The 12,872-nt window shown below is 38.7% G+C and overlaps 2 protein-coding genes across 2 annotated transcripts; both read left to right on the top strand.

Moving 5' to 3' along the window:
* The first annotated feature begins 2,955 nt into the window (after positions 1-2,955).
* Positions 2,956-7,008, top strand: LOC119746025 (kin of IRRE-like protein 2). The gene has a single exon (XM_038222782.1). The coding sequence runs from the start codon at positions 3,297-3,299 to the stop codon at positions 4,965-4,967; it is 1,671 nt and encodes a 556-aa protein (XP_038078710.1). The 5' UTR covers positions 2,956-3,296; the 3' UTR covers positions 4,968-7,008.
* A 920-nt stretch (positions 7,009-7,928) lies between these two features.
* Positions 7,929-12,561, top strand: LOC119746023 (SH3 domain-binding glutamic acid-rich-like protein 3). The gene is made up of 3 exons (XM_038222780.1): positions 7,929-8,081; positions 9,040-9,207; positions 10,567-12,561. Exons 1-3 carry the CDS (start codon positions 8,037-8,039, stop codon positions 10,627-10,629), a joined length of 276 nt encoding a protein of 91 aa, XP_038078708.1. The 5' UTR covers positions 7,929-8,036; the 3' UTR covers positions 10,630-12,561.
* The last annotated feature ends 311 nt before the right edge of the window (positions 12,562-12,872 follow it).

Genomic DNA, 12,872 nt, shown 5'->3' with positions numbered 1-12,872 from the left:
ATGTATGTGAATATTGTTTTCGTTTTGCTGAAAGAACACTGCCTTTTTTGTGATTCGTGGACAGAACTTTAAAACGGTGTTTGTGTTCAAGATTCCTTAACTTGAAAAGTACACGAGTGATTTAAATGACTCTTGTACTAAAAGAAAGCTTATTAATTGGGCTTTCATATCCTTGATTTTGAAAGTGCTACATCAGAACTTCATTAAATAATTGGTCCTGCCTTTTGGGTTTCCTTTTTTTGTTTACTCATCCTGTACTATGCGATTTCTTTGAGGTAACACATCCGATTTTCTAGGAAAATTGCAGGAAAATTTACTTAGGTTTTCACATCAATCGCACAAACATAAGGAATAATACACAAATGAATATCTTTCACTGATTTCAAAGGTAAAGAAAACTGGACGCAGAAATAATTCATATAATTACGTTCACTTTTTAAATATACAATATTATAGGTTCTTATCTTTAAAAATGTTTCCAACATATCCAATGACAACTAATCAGTTATTAAATTATGTATTTAGAAACCATTTGAAAAAAAATACGGCTGCCGAAAAATTATGATGACTGTTATGAAAACCCGAACGTCATTTCATACTTTCAAAATATTCAGTTCCAAAATTATTCATGCATGAAAATGGATCTTAATGCCAGATTACAATAATTACGAAATAGGTTTTACAACTAAATCAAGAAAGTGATTATATTTTTCATTCATGTAATATTATTATTTCTACTGAAGAGTGCATTCTACCGAAGAGTGCAAGAGAACGCAAAAAAAAACCGAGAAAAAAAATACAACTGTTAATTCAATATAACAATATAATATTTTTTAAATGAAATTTGAAGAATACTAAATGATTTTCCCTATTTGATACATTTTATAACCAAAGTATTTTCTGTTAAATTTGTTTTGTTCTATACTCTGCTTGTTCAAAATGTCTGTCGTTTTTATCAGTATCTGTGTTGACGATTCTTAAAACCTTCATGTAAAACAATTGTAGCATTTTTTGACCACGAAATAAAATATTTTTGTATTACTCAGACAACAATCCTGTATTATCACTGAAAAATGATAAGAGCACATAATGGTGATGTGAAACTTAAGTATTTCAAAACAATTTTGTATTCTGTATTTTTTATACAATTGTCTTGTATAAGTTTTGAAATGGAACAAGAAGTTTTTAAAATCTACTAGAACATGGTGTGCTGTCTTCATTTTTAAAACCCATATAATTTTGATACCTTAATCTGAAAGATAATTTAATCAATATTGTGTCATGCGTTGGCAGGTGTTCGGTCGTTCCCATAGCAACACCGGCACTGCGAACCTTCCTGCTTGTATAAAATGACACCCGTGCAGGCACCCATTTTGTTGTCTCTTCCAACAGTGAAGCATTCTACAAATGAAAGTAATTGCATTTTCTAATCGAAGAACTGGTAGCAACGTTTTTCAAGATATTGAGTTGAATCGAAATTAACGGACGAGTATAGAAACAGTAGAATTGTTCTATACTGAGAAATTGCTTTACTATTATGTAAAGACAAAGCACATTTGCAAGCAAACACCTCTGTTTAGGTTGGGTATTTGATTATTTTTTTTGTTATTTGTTATTTTTGTCCCTTTTCAAACATATTTAATTAGGTATACTGTACATGTAACCGTCTGTTTTTGGAATCACAAAATCCTTCTATCTTGCCCTTAAACTTGCTCCACTGTGACTTTCCTTTCATTTTACGCCCCAACCTCTCAAGAGAATGCCATTTTAAAGACTAATATTAAGGGACGTTCGTAACCGTCGAAAATATTGCCTACAATCCTGAATCATCACTGGTTTGAAAAAACAATTAACTTCTTTTCCCAAAATGCGAAGGCCAAGTTGAACACTGAGTGGGTATAAAAAAAAGCAAATGCATGAGTGTATTCAGTGGTTGCACGGCTTGCCAACCATTTAAAAAAAAAACACACCATCGCCAACTAGTACCGCCTTGTCCCCATTTCTCCGAGTGAACCTTTGGAATTATTATTATTATTCAAATAAGCTGAAAACCAACACAATGGAAGTTCGAGGCTGCTGTTTCCATATAAGGTCACAAATTCAGCACCCTTTGTGTGCTCGTACGGATAAAATAGAAAAATAAAAAAAGCACAAAAAATATTCAGTCATGCGTTCATTTCAGACCCATTGAAAGAGAGTCGTGAAAATATGTGCAGCAATTGTAAAGTGTTGTTTTTGGGGGGGGGCTGAATCGTGTGCTTTGTACATGAGTCGAATAGAAATTTCCCTAAACTGCGAAATTCCTCAAGAATGTCTACCCACTGCACAATAAAATCCCACCAAAAATATGTGCGTATGAAGACAAATTGCAAGGAATGCATAAAGGAGTGGGGAAAAACAGATTTGTAGATCCGTTGAACGAAAATGTATTTTTATGCGAAAGAGGATGGCAGCTGGAAGAAATATAAATGGGTCAGAACTCATCAACCTATTTTTTTGTTAGGGGGCGGGGAATTTATTTAAAACAGAAAAGGTATAACGAATCAAAGAGAACGGAGATGTATATTCATCTATATACTTTCTTCCATGCATCCTCAATTGGAGACGATGGGGTCAAAGGGTCATGTTTACCTGTTGCATTAAGAACCAGTTTGCACTTTCAAAGCAAGAGGAGAAACCCCCTCCTTGACCATTAAGGACAATCCTCACAGTTCAAATGAATACTAAATATATCCCAACAAAAACACTTGTACAGTTTCTTTCACTGAACGACGACCGTCCTTGTGGACCAGCCCCTCATGAATATTCACGATCTTATTGTTTGCCCGGATCTTATTTATTATTCACGTGGAACAGTTGACTGAATAGCATTAAGCATGTCAGGTGTGGCTCTATTGTGAAAGTGGTGGCGTATGAAAGAAATGTCAGCCTTTGTGACTGGGTGACGTCATGACTAACCGCCTTCGGTTAGGTATGCATGGTGTTGCTGCTGTACAACACGCAGTTATGCAGTCGTGTTGGTATCGGGATGAATTCAAAGCTATAAATCATATTTTAACCCACCAATGAAGTAAATAAGTAATCAGGAGGGAGTGGTTAAACGAAGATTTGAATTGGTGTCTCGGAGATGACATCAGGACTTGGGAATCAGCCGAAAGGAGAAGAGCGAATCCAACAGGTTTCAGGAGGAAATTGACGAAGATTGGACCGTGGGATTTCTCTTGAACAAACGGTACGTAATTTGGAGTGTCGATTCGGCTCTCTGCCTCCCGGTGTGTGGTGTATACGCAGTGACAATGGACATGGCTTCCTGGTGGAAAACAGCGGTGGGATTGATCGTGGTATTAGTACCGTTAGTGTCATCTCAGGTGTTCCTCACTGAACCCCGAGATGCCGAGGTACTGATGAACGCTCCCATGACTATGCCGTGCAGTATTTCCTCCACCACCCAAGCAACGGTGTACTGGGAAGTGCCAGGGAGTGTCAACAGGTTGTATGTGGAACCAAACCAGCAGCTCCCCGCTGGCACCCCCGCTAGATTCTCGATAGGAGGACAAGATGGGACTGGCAATTACAACCTCAACATCAGTCGCGTTCAGATCGAGGATGAGGGTATGTACACCTGCAATGTCATTGTGGATGACGGAAGAGGGGATATACAGCCGGAGACTTTGACATCCCAGTCTGCGATTCTTACTGTCATCAGAGTACCGCCGATTGGTGATCCGGTCTGCTGGATTCGGGAGGGAAGGTTGGTTGAGGTCGGGGACGATCTCTCCCTGATGTGTGCCTCTAGCGACCCTACGGTGGAGCTGAAGTGGTATCTTGGAGACGTCCCTCTCAGCAGCTCCAACTTTGAGACCTATTCCCCAGGACCGGGGATTCGATATTCCATTCTTGCCGAGAGTTCGGTCAATCAGCGAACATTCACGTGTCAGCCGAACAAGGGACAGTACGAAGCTTGCCAGGTGACTGTCGTGGTTCGGCATTCGCCGATCGTAACCATCGAAGCCGATGCGATGATGGAGACTGGAATCGATGCAACCTTCACATGCACGGCGATCGGAAATCCACCCGACTTCGCCTACACCTGGCACTACAACGAGTACCAGATCTCGTTTGCGCAGCACCCGAGGTTCAACCGAGCGAGACTCGAGAAGAGCGGGTCGGTCCTCATCCTTCCCGATCTAACGGACAGCGACAACAACGCGACTTTACGATGCGAGGCTGTGAACGATGTAGGAGAAGCTACCGCCTCTCATGTCATCAGAGCCCTGCCCGGGAAGACCCTGGCTCAGATCATCGGCCCAATCCTCCTCGGTATCATCCTCGGACTTGTATTGATTGTCTTGCTCCTGTACGCCATCTGGTGGCGCCGCCAGAGGAGAAAGGTCAAACAGATCAACAAGAAGAAGAGCGTCAAGAGGTCCTTCTCCTTACGCAATCGCGCGCAGGAGGACGTCCCGACCGTGGACTCGGGGATAGTCTACACCCAGACCCGTGGCGGATTCGGTAGCCGCTACGGGAAGACAGCCACCAGTAATGGCGACCTGGCTCGGTCTGGGCTGGACTTGGAATCGGCAGGGTACGGTCCGGATGTCACCAGCATCCCAGCTTACCGAGCGACCGCTGAGGAAGAGAGGGAAGACGACGGAGCGCTCAGACCCATCCCAAGAAAGACCTCCATGTCATCCTTGGCTAGTGGAGCCAGGGGCCAGTCAACGACCGCAGATGATGCTTCCCTGATCAGCCCCAATGAGGAGAAATCTTTCACCTACTACGTCAACCCCCATTTCGATGAGTATCGCAACTCGATGGTGAAGATAGAAACCGAAGAGAATAATCTTGATCCTGAGATGGAGGAGGAGAAACACGCCCCTCCTCCGTACAACATCGGAGAAGACTCACCGGAGCTAAAACCAAGTAATGATGTTAAGGATGAGAATATCATCAGCACAGAACTGTAGAACAATTCACCTCATGAAATGACGTGAAAAGTAAAGATCACATGACCGTTTGGGGGAAAAGGCTATTTTTTTCGGCCGCCATTTTGATCCGACGGCTAGACTAGCGATGGCAGGCAGTTTTTAGCCAATCGTTAAATATCAAAGGACATTCTTGTTTGATGAAATTGTATCCGATGTCTACTTGATAAATGTCTAAAAGAAAATGACTGTTATCATTTTTGTTTTCCGAATGATAATTTGTAACGAATGAAATACTGTCTCGCCAATTGGTTGTTGATATAGTCTAAGAGTGTCATGAGCATAATGTTTTCTGACAAGAATTGAGGTGTTTCTGTCCCGAATTCATGTTTTACTTCAATTTTTTTTATGACTATAATCTTCGTTGTGGAGATGCATTTTGAAGAATAAAAAATGGCGTCGTGATACTGCATTCTTTCAAATACCGTCACAACAAAAAAGATATACGCAAACCGTGTACATGAAATAATGGTTAAGATACTTTTTTAAGAAAAAACTTTATTGCGGTTTTTAAATCCAGTACGACCATAGAAATTATTGTACAGTCGAACCGTGATACGGAGAGCACTGTTACTACAACATCCTGCTTATAATAAGAAAAATGTTAGGCCAAAGTCTTTGTTATTCTTTCGTTTCCTTTGTTTTCCATTAATACAAGATACATCTGTTATAACGAGGTAATTTGTTAAGTCCCAAGGACCTTGTTATAATGGTGTTCGACTGTATTTTGAATTCCTGCGATCGGTTTCTACATGAACATACAATGTAACATGTTTTGTGTATTTGGCATTCACCACAAGTTTTAAGTTTTCCTGAGATCGTTAACAATAATTGTATTATTATTCCAGGCCAAAATAACATTTAACAGCCTTGAGACCATTTTTTCCACATCGATCTTCGCATTTGTATTGAAAAACTTCTTCAAAATTCAAATTATGTCAATATCTACCATTTTTATGACTTCTACATACATGTAATTACATTTCAAATTAACTTTTATATGCCACGGATTATTTTGTACTATTGAAATATTTTTTATAGCACCGTGTGCCGCGTTTTTGTTTTGGTTTGTGTTTTGTTTTTATTATTGAACATCTTGTACATAATATATACATGGAAAGTTAGGCCTAAACAAAATGTACCATCGCTATTGAGCTTTGTTAATCTCTTTCTGTGAAACATATTTCAATGCATTCAATAAAATTGCCTTTTTATAGCTGTGGAATTTTCAAGTTCACAATCTTAAACAAAGTCTAATCATGCCAAAAAAGGATTGAAAGTAGTTTTAATTGTAAATGGAAGTAGACTTTACACTTGTTTAAGCATTATAAGATGGTCGAGTAGTCTTTAAAATTGGCAAGTTTTATTTTTACTAAAGCTTCCGTTAAACGCTTTACCTTCCGTGTTATGCTCAAGCGCGAAATAATAAGGTAGTTTTTTTTTTCATTTAATAAAGATAGCCACTTCAAATTGCTTTTAAAAATGATATGGTGTCGGTCGGCCGATAAAATCTCGATATAATCAGCTCAGATATGATATATGCAGCGTTTAATTCGAGAATAAAACATGTTTATTTTGCAGTATGCATGGTTGTGTATTAAGTATTAAAATAGACTTACAGAAGAATTCGGTATTGGTTTTGTAAATTTAAAAGTACATGTAGCTGGATCATGTGTGTACATGTATATACGATTGCTGAAAATTAATTTGGACTCATTTTGAATGATAATGAAATGCAAACATTTTGTATTAATAACTTTAATAGTGGATCGATAATGGCGGGTTTGTCATGTTAAGATTTTTTTCCCTAAAACCTGTAGAATACAATTAAGCTATTGATCATGTTTTTTTTCTTGTCGTGAGCGCAACTGGTTTGCGCACATGCTTTAATCAGTTATGCAGCAATCAAATGATATTTAGAAGAGACCAATTTATCAAATAATTGTTATTTCCCAAATGGTGATGCAAAAATAAACCAAAAAGAAAAGCACTGCAGACATGACCAATGTTGCAGGAATTTCAAGCAATTATTCCTTGTTTACTTTTGGCACACAATGAATTCAAGGGCGGATCCAGAACAATTTCGGGGGTGGCCCTAAAAAAATTGTGGTCCCCCCAAAAGTGGGTCAAAAAAATAATGGCGTGGGGTTCGGGGCCCGATTTTTTTTTTGATTCTAGATGGTCTGTGGTGCGATCTGAAGTAGTTTCTGACCACTTTAATCAACGTTTTTGAGGAAAAGATGGTGGTGTACAGGCCTACGTAGTGCCTGCCTTTATTGCGACGTCACTTAAAAAAAATGGGCTCGGGTTTTTTTTTTTTTGGGGGGGGGGGGTCATGGCCCCCGTTGGCCCCCACCCCGGATCCGCCCTTGAATGAATCACTAATCTGTTGGTCATTGGGGAGGGATTCTGCAGACCAACTTAATATTAAGCTACAAAAATAATGATGTTACTTATATTACCCCCACCCATACCCCCATCCCCCAAAACCACACCCGAAACAACACTCAACTCGTACTTATTTATCAACTGAGTTTTACTCATTTATAATCGACCGTTGGGGCTCTTTTGACAGGGGGGGGGGGGTCGTAGTATGTTGGTGGGGTAGGTAGGTGGGTTTGAAAGGGTAGAACGGTGCTTAAAATGAGATTAAATCGAGGTGGGAAATGTTACTTTTGGATACATAAAAACTCTAAAACATTTTTGGCGGAATATACATTTTGTAATAAAAATACTTGATGAATATTAACTGGCCTGCTATGAACAGTATCCCTAGACGTAGACAAAATGGTGCAAACATTCCTGACCAAATTATCTTCGTAAGATATTTTTTTATAAGGATATTCCGAAAATCAGGACTTCCATTTCAACAGATAATTTGTTATGATTATGACAGTTAAAAAAATAACTTGGGTGTGTGGCTTCTTCGTACGAGGTCAACGACAGAGGGCGCACAACATTTATTTGGCGTTACTTCCGGGGTTAAGTTGAGCGGAGTGTCCTGTGCAGTTCATTTCTTTCACGCCTTTCCTGAGATTTTTTGCCGCAACCATGAGTGTCAAGTACTACTATTCGAGTGTCACCGGTAATATTGAGGTACGTAGCTTACTCCGGGGGAATATTTATTTCGGAAAATTACTGATGATGGCGGAATAAACATGATTAATCGAAACTAAACTCAGTCGTGCATGTTGTCACGTACGATCATCCGCCCATTTCCTGTGCCATTTGTATGCTAAGTTGCATCCCCATGCATTGTATTTTGTAGCAACTGTCCGAAGTATAAGCTGTCCAGTAACAATAATACAATGGCGTTTTTGTGCAACCGAAAACTAGTAGAAGGCTAATTTCACCAAAACTGAAAAGAAGGAAACGGGAGGTTTTTTTTGGGGGGGGGGGGGGAAAAGTATTGTTTTAAAAAGTTTGGTAAAATGAACTTAGCCCAACAGTCCCTGGCCGTACACTATCACAAGCTCTGTAGGTCAGCCAGAGTGGCATTGCTCCCCTACACACTGAAAAGTGATTTTGCTACCGATTTTGATGGAGATTATCTTCTCATCCAGGACAGAAATTTCCAAAGTTAGGGTACCTAGTCGTAGAGGAACTAATTAGTGTTCGAAAACACGTTCCTTTATCTAGAAATCTTCATCCATCTGGCCAAAAAAAGGACGGTAAGTCATCAGCTCCCACGAATATCGTCCCAAAAATGTGTCTACATGGGGTTTCAAAATGTCGGACGCGTTCTAATGTACTATGCATTATGCGGGCGCGCGTGGGCAAGGTTATGAATATGCATTGAACAGTTCATGACCTCGTGTTTGTAAAATTGTAGTTTCACGGTAATTTTCGCCATGTTGTTCACAGGGCAAAAAAAGAACAAGCATTGCTAGATGCGAGTGCATGTTGGAATGAACGCATGATGACTTGGAAGTGCAAAAGTTTTTGATGGATGATGCGTACACAACAACATGTGTAAATTGAAAAAAAATGTGAACAAAATAGAGAAAAGGTAATAGATAAAGCTGTTAATAAGAATCTTCATTTTTATTCACAGATGAAAAAGAAACAGCAACACATTGAAATGATTCTGGACTCAAAGAAAGTTCAGTACGAAAAAATTGATGTTGCTGCCGAGGAAGAACAGAAGAAGAAGATGAGAGATTTGATTGGCGATCAGGCTGCATTGCCTCCCCAGCTCTTCAACGGTGACACTTATCTTGGCGTAAGTTGGGAAAAAAAAGTCTAGTTGGCTAAATACAATTATTAAGAGCAACTGCAGATTGTTTTTGTGCCAAAAAAAAATGTTACGATATCCATACCTTACTTGTTGAAAGATTGTTATGACTGTCCTTTTTGGGTGCTGTGTATCTACGCTATAAATTGTTTGTCAAATGTTAGCACAAATGTCACAGGTTTGCGTGTATTCAGTGGAGTAATCCATTGCACACACTGAACTCCATTTACATGCCACTAATGCGCCAAACTATTCGCTATTCGACTACATTCCTCAATAACCCTTACCACTTTAACCCTTCAAAATCCAACTGCATGTTTTGTTGGAATCTGTTGGAGTGAGTACTGCACTAAAGCCGAGTACACGCTTTACATCGGGTCAGGCATACAACCATAATCAGAGTCCAACAGTGCCTCATATTACTGTTTGTAGTTCTACACTGAGGTCATAAATACCAGAAAGAATACTGACTTACTTGCATGGAAGAAAGCCTATGTTAGTCCAATTGTCCACAAATCCGTGATTTTCCCTTTCCTTCCAAAATCTGTTGACGTCTGTCTCCAGGAACTCATCAGCATATGAGCTACGATTTGGAGAGAATAATAATTAACAATAATAATATTAATAACAATTTATTATTATTATTTGAGAGAGATTCATCATTCAGGGTAACCTTGGAGAAAAAAAAAAATTAAGTGCAATCCATTATTAAAATTCTGAACACATCTACGCTTGTAAAAGCACAGTTCAGAGTGAACTTATCGATTTCGGTATAGACAAATCTGGCGGCAGTCATTTTCTGCAGTGACACCAGGCTTGTGCGAGTCACGCTCAGGTAGTTTATTACGCACTACCAATACGAATACCAAAATGCACGTGCGCCTCGTCTTTAAGAACGTGTGCAGCACGCGCATGAGCGTGACACCACCGCAGTAATAAAGTTTCTAATTCTGGTCGCCGGATTCCACTATAGACCATTATCATGTTGCGGCCATCTTGATTTTTCCCCATTCAAATCAACATAACCAAAGCGAGGCTGGAAGAAAAAAATAGTCTGGTTCCTTTTTGCCCCAGAAAAACATCATTCAGTACTGTTATTGGATACAGGAAACATGACTGAAATGGCGGCAGCATGATAAATGTCTATACTGGGCAGAGTTGTCATTGAGTCTGTCACAAGTCCATCACAAGTCATCAAGTCTCAAGTCAAGTCACAAGCTATTCAAATGCATAGTTGTTAAACCCTCAACCCCCCCCCCCCCCAATTTGAGCACCCCATCCTTGTACCCCCCCCCCTCCATCCTTCCTGCCAATTATGTTTACCCATGGTTGATTTGTTCATTATAGGACTTTGCTGCATTTGATGTTGCAGTCGAGGAAGGGTCTTTGGAGAAGTTCCTGAAGCTATAAATGTCTGCAGATGGTCCACTTTTAATAACAAAAAAAATCTGAAACCTTTGCTCAGGTACATTATTTTTCTCCGGTAGTTTCACCAGCACAGATCCTTCTTTCTTTTATCGCCAAATATTGTTGTTTAGGCTCTTTTAAGCATTGCTTTGTTGGAAAAAATGAGAGAAGGACAATCAGAGAAAAAAAATACTGCATTTTGAATTGCGATTACATCATGTAGTTATAGGTTCATTTATAGAAACATAGTTATTCTAGGTAGATCGATTACCATATTTTGTAAGTTCCTACCCCTACTTGATATCACATAACGCTACACTACTGTATTTTTGAGAAATATACGACTCACTTAGAACTAAAACTCTATTTTGTTAAGTTGCAATACATTCCACTCCAGTAACTTTCAAGTTTGTTGCATAAATTCGCGACTTGTTAAATTGAATATGAATTTTGGTGCTCAGCAAGATGCATGTAACAACCACAAGTAGTTAGTAGAAATGGGTTACCACGATCTTGGATAAGAAAAAGGGATCTTTAATTAAATAAATCTGGTTAGAAAATTATTTAGAAAACCTTGGGGAAGGTTTCTTTTTCCTTATTACTTACTAGATGTTTCTTTAGCTGTACCACTGGTAAAACTAAAAACATAAGTCCACTATAATTAAAAGGCAAATTCGAAAATCATGGCAACTGAACACCGAATTAACCGAACTACAACTTCAGATTTTTCCAGTTAAATACATTCCACTTCGACGCCTGATGCACAAATTTGCTTTTTGGGGTTCTCAATTTGTAAATTATCATCGCATTACAACTTTTAGTAAATAGTTCCCTTGGCACACACTCTACAAGCCTGTCGGTGGAAAATAGAATAGCATGAGAACTAGACAGACGTTTGATACAATTGTTATTTTTTGGTAATTTTGATAATTTTTTTGGCACTCGTTAACTCGCAAGCGAATAATGTGAAAGAGGAATTAAAATTCCGTCATATTTGTGAAAGTTTGGTTAAATTACATTGTTGATTATACTCTCACCACATTACTACAATTTTCTTCAAATTAAGAGAGTACATAGAAATGATATTAGATTAGTTCAAACTTAATCTTCAGCGGTTTAAAGGTCTTATATAAAAGGTGTTTATTTTTTATTGTACTACTTTCTTTTAAAGAAATAATGTTTTGGTGACAAATTTTATTTTTTATTTTTCATGGGTTAACTAATTGATTTACTTGTTTTTATTGATGGAATGGTTAATCTTTTGAATTGTAACGATTACATCTGAATAATGTAATGAATTATAGGTTGACCTTTTTGCATCGGAGGGCAGGTCTTTGTTCCTCTGTGATACGCATGAGTGGACGTATTGTACTTCCTTGTCACTCAATTTAAATGACAAAGCCTGTCCTCCTTGAGGGCGCACTGTGCAAGGAGTCTGTACATTAACCTGAACTCCCTCTAGAGGCGTTTTTACAAAGGACCTTCTATGAAAAAATGTCGGCTAACATCCAACATCCGGCATTACCAGTATGGCACTTTCTTTGAACATGAACAAAACTGGAACATGAAATCTTATGTAACCCCCCAAAAAATCCGCAGAAATCAATCAAAATCTGGTGTTGGATCTTAACAATTCAGCTAAAATGCAACACCGGGCATTAATGGTATGGAACATTTTTGAATTTGAATCAAATTTCATGACTTCAAACTCCATGGAGAGAAAAAGCACCATGGCTCTCCATCCTTAATCCATCAAAATCAATCAAAGTCACTTGTTGGATTTTGGGCAGATTCGGGAGGTATTGGGTGAATGCAACCTAGTTTAGGACTTTGTTCACATGTATTTGGTGTATTTATCAACAGCACGTACACAGTCATATTAGTTGCACGTTTTTATATCCACATTATTGAAATAAAGAACATTATTGGCAAAAAGTTGTTTGGTTTGTGTGCGTTTGTTGGCTAACTTGTTAGCTAGTTTTGTTTTATTGACATTATTGTCTGGAAGGATTTACAACACTGTCAACTGATGGTGGATGATGTTGGTTTTTGTGTTATAATGAAGGATTTGGGTGGGGCCATGGCAATGCTTGGTGTTGAGAAAATAATATTTGAATTTAACACATCGGAATACGTGGCTCGCTTGGTAGAGGATTGATTGCATGCGATTCCATCAGTTACGAATTTCAATATGAAAGCTGACCTTTATTCGGTTATTCACAACTTGGGCTCGATGGATACTCAAA

Source organism: Patiria miniata, unplaced genomic scaffold (genome assembly GCF_015706575.1).
Source record: "Patiria miniata isolate m_02_andy unplaced genomic scaffold, ASM1570657v1 HiC_scaffold_7, whole genome shotgun sequence".
In the NCBI taxonomy this organism is placed as follows: Eukaryota; Metazoa; Echinodermata; class Asteroidea; order Valvatida; family Asterinidae; genus Patiria; species Patiria miniata.
Note: the sequence above shows the minus strand (reverse complement) of the source record. Positions and strands in the feature narration are given on the sequence as shown.